The following is a 19466-nucleotide window of genomic DNA, read 5'->3' on the forward strand; positions in this document are numbered from 1 at the left end:
TCAAACTTAAGGTTAATTGTGATATTTAACAATTGCTATTTCGAATTTGTACGACTTTCACCAAGAATCGAACACGACTATACAGCATGTCCATAAACCGATCAGCCATTGATCTAAGAATTCTCGAACCTGGTATCCATTGACAACAAATATTAATAGTATATTTACATAGTTTTTAAATTTGTGTTAAAATGTATAGACTTACGTGACGAGGTATCTGTGGGAGGTAGGTCATCTATTGGCGCATGTATCTTTGGTACCGACTCCCGCGCACCGAAAGTTAATAAGTGCTGTCTGTATAATCTGAAAATGTTATTATTATATTTTAAAAAATCACCCACTATGTCATAGATTGCTACCACAAAGGAACAGACAAACTTTTTTTAAATACAGTATTGGACATACGTTTCTCCAGGAGATGCCAATTTAACCGCTTGAATAAACCTATATTAAACTGTCTAGGGAAGAAAGGAGAAAGGGGATCGATCATTGTTAGAGTCGATATGTTTTTACTTTTTTAATACAAAGTCAAAGTAAAAAAATATTTATTCATAAAGGTAACAAACGTCAAAACAAAAACTTTACATTTACTGCCAATTCTCAAATCAAGGGTGTAGAACGGAAGAGAAGAACTGGCAATAAACTCTCCACCACTCTTTTTATACGCAAAGTTTTTTTTTACAAAACGTTTGTAAGGAGCTGCAACCATTACACCAAGTTCCACATGACATCTTAAGTAATAAATAATAATAAAATAAATTAAAAACAAAGATTTGTCTCAGATTGTCAAAGATCCTCTATCAGCAGGAGGCATTGTTATTAAAAATATACATACATACATAGTCGAAATAACTAACATTTATATACGATAAAAAAAATAAGCATATTACTCACCGATGCGTCTTCAAAACATTCAACCATGTTCTGAAAACTTCAGGAGTCTTCGCTCTTAAATGGTATATGAACTCATCTGCATCTATATCGATGCGCCGGCGCCGCGCTTTAGCCGAAATCACAGACAGACCGACATCCACAGATCCGTGGAGTCTTCCTCGCGCCACGTCAGAAGGAGATCGAGCATAGACTAGAATACCGCCGTCTACTACGAAGAATCTCTGGAATCAGATTTAAAAAAAAAACTATTAATCAAAAAACTTTTTTTTAGATGACCTACCAAAATCTTTATATTTTAGTTTATTGATTGTTTTGTTTGGTTGATGTTAATGTTTGTTACATTGTTTCGAGGGTAGACACACAGCACAAGAATTTGGGACACAAGAATAGCATTTCTCTTTTCTTTTCTTTGTGGGCGGGGCCTGCAGCCAGTCTCAGTGCGAGCAGTTCACCATAACGTACGAAACGTGGAAACTCTGCTCGCGATAACAATTTTCCCTCTCATTATTTTTTGTTACTTTCATTACGCTGTGCTGTGTAATTAATTTAAATATAAGTGCGTTGTGACTTTTGACGTTTCCTTCATATACTGCTGTTTAGCCTGAAAATTATGTTTTATTGTATGGCGCTCGCCTCACGTGCACATCCTATACATACATTAAATAATAATTTCCTTTAAATTACATGTGTTACCTTGTGCCAACCCTTAAGAGGCCACTTCCGCTTCTTATGCAGGTACCCGTTGAACACTTCCGGTCTCTTATCAAACCTCTGCCCATCTTTTAATCCCTCCAGTACCTCCCATTCACTGCCACGGCGACGTCTAGAATTTAAAAATAATTTTAACTTTATATAACGTATACTACACGTGCAGTATTTTGTTGGTGTTTGTCCAGGTTGAATTTGAATGAAAAAATTTACTACGACTTTAGACTTATTTACCATTGTAAAAGTATTAAAAGCGTTTTAAAGCATGAATCAACACATATACAAGGGCGAGGGTAAGGCTGATAGAGAATAGAAAAAGTCATTTTTTAAAAATTAATTTGTCAAAAAGAAATTGTTTTATATATATTAATTACTTTTATTTATAGTACAGTCAAGCTCAGTTTGGAGGTTTTCACTAGCTATATACAACTAATTTTTTTCCATCTTCTGTACCTACGTCTACTGACCCCCTGACTATAATTGGGATTTATAGTGAGAAAGTACTTATAAACATAAAAGATAAACTTATCACAACTTTGCTAGTAAGCGTTGCATGTTCTTTTGATAGTTAAATTAAATAATATGTATGGTTTCATCTACAATAAAACAATACAATTACAGATTTTTAAATTATCATTTAATGAGTCTCCACAATACAAAAGCAAACTTTTTTCATAATACTTAGTTCGTCTAATTACGACCTAAAATACCAAAATTTATTGCTTTAATATCACAGATAAATTTTGTTCGTGTGAGCGATATTAAAAAAACGAGAATTTATAAAACTATGAAATTTAATTTGGTAAAGATCTGAGCTTTTCAATCAGTTTTATTATCTATATAGACCTTGAAACGGAACGTGAATGCCGACTGTGGTTTAATGTGTCACGATATTTGAAAACGTATCACAAAATAAGACTTACGTCTATTACAATTTTGACTTGACTTATCACGATTTTTTATAGGCCAGGGGCAAAGAAACTCATCTGATGTTAAATGATACTCCATGGAGACTCACACTGCCATAAGGCTCGCCAGTTGACGGCCTTTTAGGAGTTGGTATGCCCTTTTCTTGAATGAAAACATGAAGTACACAAAGAAATGTTTTGCAATTCTATTCGATTATCAATTACGGTAATAAGCAATAGTTACAGAAAATAGTATTGTGTATTTTTATATTCTCTTTAATTATTCGGAAGTATTAAGTAACGCATTAGATGTAAAGATTAGTAAACATAAACAATTTTTTAGAACATAGCAACATAGAACAGTGCGCAAACGGGCAGGAGGCTCACCTGATGTTAAGTGATGCCGCCGCCCATGGACACTCTCAATGCCAGAGGGATCGCGAGTGCGTTGCCGACCTTTTAAGAATACCCTAAGTCGAATTGGTTGGCAAATACTTCAATGGACAGCTGGACCTACAAAGTGGTGTTGAAGGCCAACAGTGCGAGAAGCAGAAGAGCGTTCAGTTAAACAACCACGACCATCGAGGTGACACGTCCACTTCGTTTTTGACATCCACGCATTTTTGGATTATTGGATCTGTCATCCGTAGTATTCTGACTGAATTCTTTGTAGTTTTGGTGGTGAATAAAACGACATAGTTGTTTAAATATAAATTTCTTACACTTACCCTCTGGACTTGCCAGTCCTTGGTGGAGGTGGCAATGGTCTGACAGACCTCTCCCCGCTGTCCGCAGATAGGGAAGCCGTCTCCCCGGAACAATCAGAGTCTGACGGAGCCCTTCGTAATGCGGCCGCTCGGCCTGCCGCACCACGACGTCGTTCGCCTGGAATTTATACAACGATACATTGTTATGCCTATTAAAAGTTGTAAGTGCTTGAGAATTTCTGCAATTGTGGGCCGAATATTTGATTCTAACTCACTTGATTCGACGGTATGCAAGATTTCAAGATATGCCAACGGGAATGAAACATTAGTTTAAAGAACTATCCAGTTTGCATAATCTAGGACATTCGGAGATATTATCAACACAGGAGTGTATATATATGACATACGTTTTGTGATAGTTGGTGAGCAGCGTTCTTTGCACATGCCACGATGTATTATTTCACCTATATAGTATTAATTTAGAGCTGTGTTGGCCTAGTGGCTTCTGCGTGCGACTCTCATCCCTGAGGTCGTAGGTTCGATCCCCGGGTGTGCACCAATGGATTTTTTTTCTATGCATTAAACATTCGCTCGAACGGTGAAGGAAAACATCGTGAGGAAACCGGCTTGCCTTAGACCCAAAATGTCGACGGCGTACGTCAGGCACAGAAGGCTGATCACCTACTTGCCTATTCGATTAACAAATGATCATTAAACATATACAGAAATCTGAGGCCCAGGTCTAAAAAGGTTGTAGCGAAATTGATTTTTTTTATGTAGTATTAATTGCGTACACCGATACCATTGGTTTTGGTGGTAAACACGGCCGGGTGGAATGTTAAAAAAAATATGAAAGTTTGACTCTCACAAACGAACGTCTAATCACGTTTTAGACTAAAACAATATAACAAATGTAAATGCATTTTTAAATGTCTTAATTATTGAAAATTTATACCAAAACATTTATTAAATATTTGCAAAAAAAAATTATTCCAAATAGCTACCTTTGGCTTCTATACAGACCTTGATTGTTTGGCCAAGAATCTATGGATTTACGAACTGTTTCTTAGGGAAATTTCGCCACTGCTTGCGCCAAAAATTTTTTTAAGAGACTCAATGTCGCGGTGTCGTTTAGAGTAGGCCATGTCCTCTATAACTGACTATAATTTGACGTCTAAAGGGCTGAGGTCAGAGTTAGATGTAATTTGTTAATAAACACGAAACGTGAAATGGAGCAAAATCGAAACAATTTTTTAAAACAATAAACGTGTTCCAAATTTAAAAAAAAGAGAAGTTTTTTATAACAGTATTTATGGCTAGACTAATTATAAAAAAAAACGTAAATATAATAACAATTAAGTATCATTATACAATGTTTCCAGCCAGTTTCAAATAACATTACTTCAACTACGTTAAAGTTCTCGTTAATTATTCAAAATGCGTTCCGCTATTGTTTCTACTAAACATTATACATGGCTATTTGGCTACTGTCAAGGTCAAGGTCAATTTATTTATATGCATTCTACCATATATTTAGTAAATGAGGTAACACTTGTTTTTAAAACGTGAAAGTCAGTAAATACAAATCAAGTTTCAATTAGCCGACAGCTCAGCTGTATGAAAAAAAGGAATGGAGAATCTTGTGTTAAAAGTAGAAGAATATGAACCGGTAACAATAAGATTCGATGCGTCAATTGTCTATAGATAGTCTACGTCACTCATTGTAGTACACATTACAACAAAGACGTGCGTTTGTCCGATCAACGGTAATCGATAATCAAACGGTATCGTCTGTAGTAGTTTTACTACCCATAACAGTATATCCCTTCCTTAAGATTAATACTCACGCTTGCTCTCAAGTCTCGTCGGCTCAGTGGCGACATGCTTGAGTCCAGTCTGATTTGACATCTTGGTGTTACAGTTGCGCACCAACCATCTTAACGCTGAAAAAAATAAGCACGTTATTATGAATTGCCGAATTACATTATTGTAAGTCTGGAAATTTTGTTTCGGAGACAAATTTTCTTAGAAAACGTGATAACTTCAGTTTGCCTACTAGTTTGTATTGTATTGTTTTATTACTTATTTTATTTTGTCCGTTGTTTTTCCCGAAAACTTTAGTTAAACATCTGTTTAACGTACGATACATCTGACCAAGTCCAGGTTTCAAACAACCACAGATGATAAGGATGTTTGATTGATGTAATTGATGCATAGCCATAGATAAGTTATACAGATCTAGTCTACACATCCCTACACATCATTTACAAGGCATGGTGCCTTGAAAATGAGTTTAAATTTAATTAAAAAATTTAAATGTATACTGTAGTTTTTAATAAAAGAACCTTCATAATGTCAGAATACCGAGCACTTGTAATCACCGGATGAGAAAAGTATGATAAAAAAAAAAACTATTTAGGTCACCAAGACGAGTGTAATGTTTGTGACAAGAAAACATGAAGTACACAAAGAAATGTTTTGCAATTCTATTCGATTATCAGTTACGGTAATAAGCAATAGTTACAGAAAATAGTATTGTGTATTTTTATATTCTCTTTAATTATTCGGAAGTATTAAGTAACGCATTAGATGTATAGATTAGTAAACATAAACAATTTTTTAGAACATAGAAACATAGAACAGTGGACAAACGGGCAGGAGGCTCACCTGATGTTAAGTGATACCGCCGCCCATGGACACTCTGAATGCCAGAGGGCTCGCGAGTGCGTTGCCGACCTTTTAAGAATACCCTAAGTCTAATTGGTTCGGAAATACTTCAGTGGGCAGCTGTTAGTTAGTTTTCTAATAGAATCAAAATTTGTTTCTATGCATATTAATGGTAGTAAAAATATTAGTTGCTTAGTATTAATAAATAATTTAGATTTTTGTTCATTTCTGCTCTTACCACAAACTTTACTGTAAGCCGTCTGTAAAACCAAGATATTTTTAAGCAGCTAAACGTTAAAGTGATACTTGATCAAATTAACAATTTGTAAAAAAAACATGAAAATCGCTGAACTGAGTATTAAACCTTAAAATAGAAAACTTTATGTATTACACACAATTAGTTTTTTGCCCGGTGACCTACTCTGACGAGAGAAAAATTCAATTTTAAATATCACGAACTCAAAGACGCATAGAAAAAATAATAGATCTAAACAGCTGATTCACACTGAGCCAAACTATGCCAACGCTGACGGAAGTTGTATTTATAACAATTTTATTTTCACGACAGAATACCGCTTATTATGCTGCAATTAATGGTCATTATAAATGGACGTAATAACTGGCATTTTATTACTTCTAGCAAGATATAATTTTTGAAGCGTAATAAGTAAACATAGTTACGGAATCTTTTAAAATTATTTTGTTATATTTATTATGCGAATACCATGGACTGCAAGAAGTCCATCCTCAAGCAACTCTTAAGATAACAAGACTGTCAATTATCATTTGCAGACGGGAGCTTATCTACTTTCACCATATTGCCAGCAGAGAACCGAATTGTCTCGACAAATTAGTAATAGGTGGTGGTCAAATTAGTCAGGATCGATCGCCTACCCATTGGTTTGAGCAAATTAATACAATTATGGGTCTCAATATCCTTAATGCCATGACAAGCTGAGCATAGAGTGGCGTGGAGGCAAGTCGATGTATCGGTTACGGCTTTTTGAGAGAGGCATTCAGTAAACAACGAAAAATATGTCACATCAATAAAAACTTGAAACCCACCAGTTATTAAAGAGGCATCGATACGTTTCTTTTCCACTAATGTATGATAATAAAACCTATATAATGAATACGAATTAAAAATAACGGAATATTGCCGATTCTAGTTTTCGGAAAGTTTATTTGAATTAATCCAGCTGTGATGTACCTTTATATATTATTAAATGATGATCTGATTAATCGTTTTACTGGATCACATGTCCTGACGACCATGTTAACAGTGGGTTCATACAGAACAAAACTAGTTTAACCCTTTAAGCAGCAAAAGCGTTTTACTCTTTAAGCGATTTTTATTCTCATAAGTTACCTTAGTTACTCATTTTTTATATATTTTTATTAATAAAAACCCGCTAAGCGGAGTTCGATTAATTACTGAAATCTCATTATCAGTTAAAAACCGCAGACATTTGCATAATAACTGTATATAAGTATTGTTTGTCCTGACTGATTTAGCAATGTACAGAGGTTTTTTTTAATATAAAACAGGGGGCAAACGGGCAGGAGGCTCATCTGATGTTAAGTGATACCGCCCCGCCCATGTACACTCTCAATGCCAGAGGGCTCGCGAGTTCGTTGCCGGCTTTTTAAGAATTTGTACGCTCTTTTCTTGAAGGAAGAGGTGATTCAAATACCAGTGGCGCTACAACCATGTCGATCTGGGCCTAAGATCTTGTATCTGTTCATCATCTTTAATAGGTAAGTAGATGATGAGGAATCTATGCCTGACATGGCGACGTTATTGAGCCTTAGACATGCCGGTTTCCTCACCGTACGAGTGAGTGTAAAACGGGTACATAGACAGAAAGTAGATTAAAGCCAATATGCCAATATTGCTTCGATACCTCACTGGGTAAAATAATTGAACGGAGACATTAAATTTAAAAAAAAATGGAAAGCTTTAAGTTCAGTAAAAACATTTATCACGTTCGCTTTGAAATGCATGGCAAATAGTTGTTGTTGCCAACAAATAACTTATACAGAGTACGTGTATCGACGAAACTATCGAACATTTGGTGCCAACGAAATCGTTTTTATAGAAAAAACTACGGGTTCATATGGATATTCTCCAACTTCCGACCTTCCAAGAACGTTTTTCGGTACATTTTGGACATAGTTTTACCAATATCCGTAGCACTAACGTGCCTTGGGATAATTCGGCACAAAAGACAAAATTCAAGTCGATCGCTACTACTATTGGGAGTTTCAGAGAACTGGTTTTTCAGGTCCAAGTGGTGGTTCGCGTCTCATACGAGACACCAGTAGGTATCTGCCCAAGTTATATTACATTAGGGCGAGATATTGAAAAATGGGGCGTACGTTACACTTTTCACGAGAGTTCCGGATTGTGGCAATAAAAACGAGGATTTTTATGTATTATTAGTAAATAAATTTTACAAACATACCATTTAGAAGAGACAAAGGGTCTTTCATCTTCATTATTTTTTCTATTAAAACTTGGATAAGTTTACCCACGTAAAAATTATAAATGTTTATCACTTCTATTAAATAAAATTAATAATTTATTGGCTATATATTATAAAAAATACGTTTATTTAACGCGCCGTAGCGAATGGAATGAGGTGTTGTATAATCTAGATACAATAAAACCAAAATTGATAACATTATCGAAACAAGCAATATCAGTGGTTATTAGAAATCGGAATTAAATCTTTAATGATTGTTTACTAAGAACATAATCTATTTTTAAATTAGTATTTGTATATAAAATTAGTACTAAAAGATAGATGAGCTTTTATCAAATAAGGAAATACAATTTAAAAATAATAAATATACATTTTTTTTTTAATTACATTTCATGAAGTGCAAAATTATAATTGCCTACATAGAAGCATTCAATTGAATTGAAGACGGGTAAAATATGATGATTTGAGCTAATTGAGGCATAAGCTTTAGAGGCTCGAACGAGCACTATATCATTATAGTTAAAGTATTATAGTTAAAGTATGGCTTTAATTTATTAAAAGTTTTTGGTCAAATTCATAAATGTACTCTGAGCTATAGAATATTTCCTTATCAATGTCGCGGCACTTATAGAGTAAATAAACGAGACGAATTGTAAAATCAGCGTACATGGCCTTGTGAATGGTTTTTTCGCATTCATTCATTCTCTGAGAGCTTTAGCTATAACGTATGATTAGAAGTAATGTTAAGATATTATAAGTAGTTTTAATACTTTAATAAGTTTACTTTTTCCTCCTTTATATAAAAAAAAATCCTCCTATTGCACCGTTTTAACACTCATCTGTACACACATGTATGCACATGTATCTCTTTCCATCACGGCCATAACACAATCTGACCGAAAGGGACAAAATATAAACCGCCTTCATTTATCTTTACTAATGGATAAAACGGCTTATCTAAGGAATTAGTGCTTCGAATTAAACATTGAATATAAACATTCTGTATGTTGGATTGTACATCTATAGATGAAGGAAATGTAATGTCAACCACCACATTTCTCTACAATACTCAGAAATTTATATTGCCAGCTTAAGTGAGTTCAATGATGAAAGGCTATTCCTGGATCTCCTTTGAAGTTTGTCATCTAAAATATGTTTATTTATTTTGTAAATCTTTATTGAATCACGCCGTGATCTAACGTATGATGTCATAAAGCGATGCGAGGCCTTCAATTTACGATTAATATACGTTGAAGACTTGTATAATATAACCGAAGCTAATTTATTTAAGTAAACTACTTCAAAATGCTAGATTTAATTGCTACAGGCCGTAGATTCATATTCTATGTACAGTTTATTTCACAGGCATTCTTGTTCGGTGATAACAATTTATTCATACATTCAATTAGTACAGGTATCAGTGTAAAGGCTTGAGGAGCTAGTTCAAATTTTATACTGATAGTTAATATCAAATAGGATAGATATGGAATTTTATGCAAGTATTAAACAATTTCTTTGACCTTTAACAGGCAGGTATTTGACCACCTCGAAATATGCACAACAATGCTGGGATGCGAATACAAGAGCAAAGGTGTGTGACTTGCACACTGAGGCCAATACTGGTTACTATAAAGCAGTGGCAAATATATAAACTTTTCGAATTGAATCACCAGAACATAAAGTAAATGCGCATATATACAATTATAAGTATAATTTTAAATAATAAAATTTAAAATTATTGATCAAATGTAACAAAGGTTAATGTGATGTTAATTTTATATTTTGAATAGCAAAATCAACAATTAGTGTATTCAATTACTCATTATTGTGTTAATACAAATAATTTTTAATATGAAAATAGGAATGATGTACTTGCATTATTATTGCTAATTAACTAAGGAGAAAAAAAATATTTTTTTGAGTGCCTGTCAATTAAAACCTGTGGTTTTGTGTACTATTTAAAAACAGTTTTTTTAGCACAACCTCAATATAATAAGAAAATTATGAAAATAAATATTATCAACTAGAAGTATCTTTTCTGTCTTAATTATTTTTCCATGTAAGTGCAACATAATGTATACAAATTAATTTTCCCAAAGATAGAATCAATAGAAATACCAAGTGTTAATGTGCTGGGATTATTTCATAATGAAGTATTCTAAAGAAAACACTTTTTTACCAGATTGAAGCTATGTATTATTACAAACTTATAATTATTTTACATAATTTTAAATTTTTCCAACGTTTCAATCTGGCAAAATAGTGTTTTCTTTAGAATACTTCATTATGAAATAATCCCAGCACATTAACACTTAGTCACTTGATTATTAAAAACAAATTAAATATTTTTCCTTATCATTTTTAAATGACCTCATTCCAAATAAAATTACTACTAATAGTGGCAATAGTAGGAAAAATTTACTATTTTGAATTTTATTGAAGCAATTTTTTAAGTCTAGTTTGCTATAATTCATTAATACTGTATGATGTATAGTTTTAATTTAACAAAAATAATAATTGCAATGATATCTGATTTGCATAGCTAATTTAATGGAAGTTACACTGTTTGTTTTATTTACTATGTTATTTCATTACTGACATCTGATAACTTATCATATATTAAATAAAACTAAAACATTTACCAATTGTATGCCTTATAAGATGGTTAAATTATTGTTAATGAATACATAAAACATGACATCATAATTCTAATACGAGCAAACAGGTAAAATACAAAGAATTAGCCAGCAATTGAGAAATAAGAAATCCTTCAAAAACCAGTTCTTCGTGGATCCCTCGCAATGAATAGCTTGTAATTGTAAAACATTAAACGTAGCCAATACGACGAAAAAATGGGTGTCGAAAATAATTTTGTGTACCTATTAAAAGCCAAATAAACAATTACGTGACACGAATTGGCTTTCGCCTTTGAAAACTACAATGTTTAATAACAAAAAAATGTATAATAATACTTACGTAAGACGCTTTAAATAACAAATCAGATCTTAAATATTACAGACAGAATTGATCTGAAGCGATGTGGGGATTTTCACATAAAATTTACTAAATATTTAATAATACTGCAAATTTTAATAATATCACGGCACCACAGCTATTTAATTATACTAAATTATAACTCATTTTTACGTTAAATTGATTTAATTTCGAAAGAAAAGCGCGAGAATAGAGCACCATGTTGAAGTACTAGGAAAAATTGAAAGGCTGTCAAGGTTTTCCGCACATATGTCAATTTTACGTCAATGCGACACATGAGTTAAATTGAAAATTGTATTAATAACAACCGCGATAGATAGCGCTGTTATAAAATTATTTTTCTTATATTAGCGACATCTATTGTGTTCTTATGATTTAAATAAAAACCTTTAGATTTTTTTTTGAGCGATATATTTTATTATTAACAAGAGAAATCATACCACAGCCTCTAATCTACGTATAAATATCAGTCTCATTGGAATCATTTATATCACTTATACGTCTCCAAGCTGCAAATTCCTTTTTAATACCAGCCTTTCCTAAATAAAACGGATAACTTTTACTGGTCGACAAAAAAAATATACCATGTTTCTTCACGTCGACGTCTAAGCCCATAACATTTGTCACTTGTTTATTTTTATAACATTCGGCATCCCTTGCTTCTTGAATCGTATTACATTTTATTGCAATAAACTTCTCTGGATTCCGTACAGCGATTGCCCAAAGAGCCAACACTCTAAAGTGGCTGCAAGTAGCCGTACACGGAAATAAATTCAAGTCAGCCGGCTGATATTCTCCACCATTCACATAAAAATCGACATGGCCCATCCTATTCGCCATACCGTAGCCGTCAATATTTGTATGAATAACTTGGACAAAGTCAGCGTTAGTCGATTCCAATCTTTCTGTCGGACCTAGTGTTCTAAAACAGGGACCAGCTGGTTCTAGTGCAGTTATTCGAGAGATATTTCGCCCTGTCAACACCTGGAAGTTTTTAGCTATATAGCTGACAGTCTGGCCACCTAGACTGAACCCTAGAAGTTCTACTTTAGTTGGATCTAGACCCGAACGAGTGAGGATAGCTAGGACTTCTGCTACGTGTTTGCCGACGGGTCGCATAAGGCGCGTTGCTCTGTGAAAAGATAATTTATAAGGTTTTCGTTAATTAATAAATACAAATTATATACTGTTATAAAGTTTCAATTATAATAAATAAAATGCAGGCAGCATTAAGCATAGTATTGTCTTTTGTAAACATGGCTTTTACACATTAAGAAAACACTTTTTAAACGGTTGTCACCGTGACCACGCGAAACGTTGGAAAAAAATTTAAATTTAAAATTATGTAAATAACTATAAGTTTATAATAATAATACATAGCTTCCGTTTAAAAAGTGTTTTCTTAAGCATTGAGCATGTTTTGAATTGGAAGAATAAGCTTACAAAAAGTAATGCACAGTAGCAAATCTCTGATTGTCGATAAGAATGACATTATATCCTCTCCTTATGTATTCATTTGTTAGTATCATGGATATCGGGAAATTTGTGCTGTCCAAGTAACCGATTGCCACTACCAGGGTCTTCCTAAAATATAAATTCTCTCTATTAGACTTTTTTCCTAACTGATGTTTATACAAAAAAGCTTAAAAAGAATGAAGAAGATTTGATGTAAAGAGAGATAAAGAATAAATCACAAATGAATTTTATCGATGTTCAAGGCATTACAAGAGTATTAAGTTTTTTTAAAATTAAGCGCCTGCAAAAAAATTATGGCAATTATATCACATAAAAATACCACATCGAGTTTTTAATTTATATAATAAAGAAAAAATGTAATGCTCGTTGATACCTTCTAAAATCTATCCTTGGATCTTTCGCAATATTTTTAGCGGTCCAATAAGTGTACTTCTGCCGGTTGGTTGCACCTTGGACGACGAAGTGGAGATATTTCAGCTGGCTCCTGGGTATTGTCGCTGGCTTTGTGGAACCAGGACCTGAAATTATTACAGAAAATGGGGCTTTGAAACTTGGAAAATACTGAGAGTAACTGACATTTAGACATTTTTCAAAAGTAAAATCTAACTTTTAGACATATTTGTCAGTTATTTTGTTATTTCATCATACATTATACACACATATACTATATATAACTTTATACTGTATAAGATATATCTAAACCTTTAAAGTACCACAATATAAGAACTAATATTGTCTAAATATTTAATTTATTGCAAATGTATGAAAACTAGAACACTTTGAAAGACTCTTAATACTGTAATTTGATATAATTAGTGAGGTACAGATTGCAAGTCTCCATTTCCTTCATATTTATATTTAAGTAATGTCCGGGCGTTTGCGTGCGTTAACTTTACATAAAAAAACTTTCTGTCAATTAATCAAAGTTTTAATTTTAATCAAAACGGTTCAAGTGATATGAAACGTGATAAATAAACTTTTATCTCACTCTAACTTCATAAAGAAGCCTGGAGCATCGTGCGGATGTAATATTTGCTCGTTTCCATGTCCAACGTAATCATCAGATTACCCCAAGCAAGTGCTTCCTAAGTTGTCTAGTACTCTGTAGTCACAAGTATAGGACATGGAAACTGTTTGTTATTAGAAAATATAACAATTAAATGTTATGGTTCTCAGACCGGTTCTTTCGTAAAATACGCTAGCTCAACTGACAAATCTGTTGACTCATATAGTCTTAGCTAAGTATACCTCATACTAACGAGCTAGTTTCTAGTGGTAAACGTTGAAGCTCGTAAGCTTATTGACGACTCTACATTTTGAATTGATTTCGGTCTATTGTGAAGCAGAATTAAGAAATACAAAAGAAGAAAAGAGTTTAGGTTTGTTTGCATTGTTCGCATGTTTACGTTGTCGTTTTTTGACAAATTTGTTAGAAGGCTTGACTAACATATTTATTGTAATTAAAAGACGTTAGGCATTTTAATTAGTGCGGGGTTTGTTTCAAAAAATCTCAAAACATAACTTTTAAACTATAATTTATACATGTCGGTAATGTATTATGAACGTCACGTAAATTTACATTTAAATACAAATCAATGTGAAAACCGAACCTCAGTCTCTATCAACTATATCCGCAAGGCGCGAAATATGATCATGCTGTGTCTTACATCACTGTGGGAACAACACAACATTGTATCCATAATTGAAGTGAAGTGTATAAAAAGCTAATTAAATATCAATCTATAAAGTATAAACTAATGTTCTCTGTACTTGTTTTCTGCCTTGGAAATTACGTTATAGTATCAATGGGATCAGCAACTTAGTAAAAAAAACACAGATTTAGTTTTATAATTCACGTTTAGGAACGTGTGTTACTCACAAAAACGTTATATACTTTGTAGTTTTAATAATAAACATTACTTATCGATAAATAAACTAGAAACACATACATACTGACATTAGTCCACTCGGATATCCCTGCTCTGCTCTCGGGTCGTCACATTTAATATACATAAATAAACTTAATACAAGAAATACCGTTGCGCAAAACATTTTCACTACATTTTATTCAAAACGTGCCAGTTGGTTATAAATCAATGACAATATACATAGCCTTTATTTCAAATGAAAGGTCATTTGGCGGGAAATATTGGAGGAAAGTTATGCGTCAGTGCGTTTAGGTTGCCAGACGTATAGTGACTTAAAGCAAAGCGATTCCGCAGTTTAGAGGTTGCAATCCCTCACCCAACCTTGACCAATATTGCTAGTTTACATATACAAAGCTGTATACCATATAATCGGTACTAAGTTTGGAAGATAGTACTCGCTTTGGGTCACCACGCCAGCGGAAAACCTAATCAGAACTGAAGTAGGGCACAGGAGCGGAGATGCGCAAATAATGGGGCAATTTTGTTATTTTTGATAACCTATAAATACAACCTGTAGAGCCCGTATAGAGTTGTAGCTTCAGCGTGCGTCTGTCATCCTTGAGATCGTAGGTTCGAACCCCAACTGTGCAATGGACCTTCTACGCATCAAACACTCGCTCGTACGGTGTAGGAAAGCGTCGTGAGAAAACCGGCATGCCATAAACCCAAAAGCGTGTTAGGTTAGGTTAGACGGCTTATCAGTTTATCATATTAGCCTTCTTGTCTATTAGAAAAAATAAAAGATCTCGAAACAGAAACCGAAATCTGAGGCCCAGACCTAAACAGTAAACATACCAATTATGTTAACAAGTAACTACGGCAAATAGTGTGCTGTTGGAGTTTTAATCTAGCTGTTTTGTTTCGTCACAAAGCATTAAATATGTTTATTATGGCATATAAGATACAGGTATCACTTATTTCACGTTATTAAATTTGTATTGCGGACATCGCTACACATCGGCATAGAAGACAGAGGCAGAGGATTATGCAAGTACCTAATCTAAGTATGAATCTTGTTAAACGCAACAATATAATAACTATGTTATAATAATAAAATGGGTATAAATTATGTTGAGATAATGTAATGTCAAGGCATGTAACAATGTGGAAATTGCTTGGTTGATACAGTTGTCACATAAAAATCTTAACACTAAAACATTTTGATGTTGCCTTTTTTATCTAGAACCAGCGGACCTGACAGACGTTGTCTTGTCTTAACTATGAATATTGATTTCGAATTAGTATAGTTAACTAAAAATTATGATATAAAACATTCTTTGTTTGGTTTTCTGGCGCGTATATAAATACTTTTGTTGGTATTCCGACATGGGATTAATACCATAAACAATTAGCGACTGTTATTATTTTATATGTATTTTATCAATATAATAACCCCGATCGACGCATTTGTTTTAAACGATTTTTTTTTTCATCCTCTTTGGCGATATTTGCAGCACGTCTGTCAATGTTATGTCAAACGTCACCTACACGAAAGAAATTTGAATTGTAAAAGCGCTATGTACTAAAAAAATTGCTATCGTAACAGATTTCATGATTACTTAATATTATGGTTGGCATTCTTAAATTTTCCGCGCTATTTTCTTAAAATTTGCGAAATCGGTTCAGCCGTTCACGCGTGATGCCTTGACCAAGGGAAACACTAACAAGAACTTCAGGAATAAGCGATTGAAAAGATATCGTAAGAAGCTGTTTGAGAGACATTACTCAAACCCAAAAATATATTGTATGTATATTGTACATGTGGACTCATTTTCCGCACTTAGAAGCCCATTTGGTCCTTTACGCGTAAAGTCCTGGCTAATTAAGCCAGCCTTACTCCATCCAGAAGCTCAGAAGTTTTCCAAACACTTCGTAGGCCTGAGCGACCTTACTGCTCTGTGAATGTCTGTTCCCCACGCATTTCAGGACTACGGTTTTGCGACCAACGGTGATGTTAGAGTTTGACTTGTAGCTTGGATTGTGGATATTCCGAATCCAAAACCCAAAAATATTCTTAAATATATTGTGTTTATGAGACATAAACGGGAAAATATTTGACGGTCAATGTGCAAAAATCCTCCTATCTTTATTGTCGTAATGGCACAGTTCATTACTTAGCGATATTTAAACTAAGTGTAAGGTATATTACTAGTACTATTAGGTACTGTATTTAAAAAAAATAAAACAGTTTACTATTTTAATTATTTATATATTCCCAATTACCATCTAACGGCACGTGTACCTGACAATCATCACAGTTAACTTTACATCTCTTTCCTTTGCAAAGTCCCTCACCTTTCCTGGGAAACTCGGGAGGTATATCTGGTGTGAACCAGGGCTTATTTAGTTTTTCCAAATATGCATGTTCTAGAAGATTCGGTTTATTGGGAGCTGTTAGGCCTGGCTGGATATATGATAACAGAGCTAGAAGAACCTAGAAGAGCAAAATACAATACAAGCTTACATCGGACATTACTGCTAAACATAGATTATAACAAGTTCTTTAGTATCAAGATATTTAACATCCCTGAATAGATACTGCCTCTTTGACAGTGACACGTTCAACAATGACAGTTTAGATATTTTTCAGCCTTGTTTTACAGATAATGTAGCTTTTGCCGTGGAAAGCTTTCCTAATTTTTATTAACTAACTAATAATCGGTAACGTGTAGGAATGTAGAATTTATCGTTGCGGCCTCAGGCATTGTACCTCTAAATGTAAATTTAAACAATTAAACCACCAAGGACACCTTCGCCAAACAATGGTTAATTAAAATAATATTTCGAACATGGGAGATGGGTTTAAGCCATGGCTTTTATGTATTATTAACTCATACATAAAAAATTTGTTTATATAATGAATAGCAGCTGTTGTCTGTAAAATATTAGTTCAGAATTATTTATTATTTAATAATACTTAATAAATTATCTTATCTAAGCTCCGGGTTATATAACATATAATCCTGTACCGTAAATATCAGCTTTATTGTTTCACCGGGAATCAAACGTACATCCATACGCCAAGCATTATAATAAATAGATTGATTATGTTCCGAATATTATACAACGAAGTATCTTCTAAAGATCACACATTTACAAGCGAATTGCTTAATCAAGATTTTAAATTATTAGTGTCGTACGTTTTTGTATAGTGTCAAATACAGTGTTTATAGATAAGTCTATGTATTTTGGATATTTATTTTTAGAAATACATAGTTTAATTCTAGTAAAAGAAAATTTTACTTACAAAAATTTTTAAGTTTGCCACAGCTTCCATAATATGTATTTTGTTACTGATTCGATTACAAAGGATACGAAACTTGTTGACACTGCGAAAGCTTTTATACAATATTTTGGTACCAAATACCGTAAGTGACCCGAATTAGCCGTTATTTATACTAGGAGTTATACAAACAAAGAAATTGGTAGTTTGTAATCTTAATTGAAAAACAATCATCACATTCATGCAATATGCCCTTATCGTCGTAGATGTGACTAAATAATGTATTTTATAAATACTGCAACGATCGGTTCGACTTAAGAAAATGCAAAAATTTAAAACAGTTTTAAGTTGCTTATATTATAGTTGCACAGTTAAAAATAAGTAAAAGTTCTGCTAGAAAACGAAATATAAGAACCTTTAATGGGTTAATACCTGGCGTTAATAAGGCGTATACAAAATTATGTATAAAGCTATCGAGAATATTTATTAAAGGTAGTGCAGAGCAGTTTTATGTAGTTGTTTTTTTTAAATTCTGTGTATATTTAACCACTTTTGTGCGATTAATGATTTTTTTTACTTTTATTCACAAAGTAATATGTCATAAAAAAATAAATAGGTACTTTTAAATTATGTTTCCTTTCGCGGGTATTCAGCAATTCGATATTTAAAATTAAGGTATGTTAATTGTTGATTTTCGTTATATCTAATATTGTTACGATCTTATCTATGATTTTAGCACGCTGGACGAAGGCACCAATTTTCGACGCTTATATATATGTAAACTCCTTTATCAATGGAGCGCTACATCCGCTTAAAGTTATCATATCTGTAATATCTCTCAATATATGTATACAATAGTCATAAAACATTACATTTGAAAACCAGTGTGGTTTGTAGTATGGCGTATGAAAATATTCCGTTAACCTTGTTACAGGTATACTGTTTGGTAACTGGTCCATTTATTAGCTAATGTAAAATCACAGAACAGTGATCTTTGATCGTATTACTAACACAGAGGATTTAAATAATTATTTTTAATCATATGAAATTATATATTTCTTATTACAAAGCTAAAATATTAACTTAAACATCTATGGGTATTGGATTTTAATAAACAGACGTCATCGTTCGCACTTAGTCTCCTCTCCGAGTGTGTCAAACAAACCTGTGAAATACTAACTGTAACTGTTGTATTAGTACAGAATTAATTCACTAGATGGCGCTAATTGCAAATTTAATGTAATATTAAAATTTGCTAGAGTTTATGCAGAAAATCATCGGATTTGAGGCCGTCATCAATGTTTTTTTTTGTTGATTATGACACTGTTACGTAATTATAGTTCAACATATCCTTATCTTATATTGAAACTAATTTGAATAAATGAAATGGCGCACAGCAAATAAGAATAATATTAGATCCTATAAACACCACAGCGTTTTTGCTTCCGCACAGACTATTTGTGAAGGATGCCTGA

The 19466-nt window shown here is 33.1% G+C and overlaps 2 protein-coding genes across 4 annotated transcripts in view; both read right to left on the reverse strand.

Moving 5' to 3' along the window:
• LOC123706637 (oxysterol-binding protein-related protein 3-like) overlaps nucleotides 1-11565 on the reverse strand; it is a 40308-nt gene extending 28743 nt beyond the window's left edge. Inside the window, exons 1-6 of one of the 2 annotated variants that reach the window (XM_045655908.1) lie at nucleotides 11347-11565; nucleotides 5065-5160; nucleotides 3239-3395; nucleotides 1588-1717; nucleotides 895-1115; nucleotides 206-303 (exon numbers count right to left, since the gene is read on the reverse strand). In XM_045655908.1, the coding sequence (XP_045511864.1) occupies nucleotides 206-303; nucleotides 895-1115; nucleotides 1588-1717; nucleotides 3239-3395; nucleotides 5065-5125 (667 nt within the window). In that variant the 5' untranslated portion in view covers nucleotides 5126-5160; nucleotides 11347-11565. Of the gene's footprint in view, nucleotides 1-205; nucleotides 304-894; nucleotides 1116-1587; nucleotides 1718-3238; nucleotides 3396-5064; nucleotides 5161-8349; nucleotides 8434-11346 lie in introns of those variants that run through there. The other variant, XM_045655909.1, reaches the window with a different exon arrangement.
• Nucleotides 11566-11816: 251 nt separating this feature from the next.
• LOC123707253 (pancreatic lipase-related protein 2-like) lies at nucleotides 11817-15088 on the reverse strand. Of its 2 annotated transcripts, XM_045657143.1 has the most exons (4): nucleotides 14790-15088; nucleotides 13214-13358; nucleotides 12808-12948; nucleotides 11817-12496 (listed from the first exon to the last, which is right to left on the reverse strand). In XM_045657143.1, exons 1-4 carry the CDS (start codon nucleotides 14890-14892, stop codon nucleotides 11818-11820), a joined length of 1068 nt encoding a protein of 355 aa, XP_045513099.1. In that variant the 5' UTR covers nucleotides 14893-15088; the 3' UTR covers nucleotide 11817. The 2 variants fall into 2 exon arrangements, with proteins under 2 accessions (XP_045513099.1, XP_045513100.1); XM_045657144.1 differs by lacking the exon at nucleotides 12808-12948.
• Between the last annotated feature and the right edge of the window lie 4378 nt (nucleotides 15089-19466).

Source organism: Pieris brassicae, chromosome 3 (assembly GCF_905147105.1).
Source record: "Pieris brassicae chromosome 3, ilPieBrab1.1, whole genome shotgun sequence".
Lineage (NCBI taxonomy): Eukaryota > Metazoa > Arthropoda > Insecta > Lepidoptera > Pieridae > Pieris > Pieris brassicae.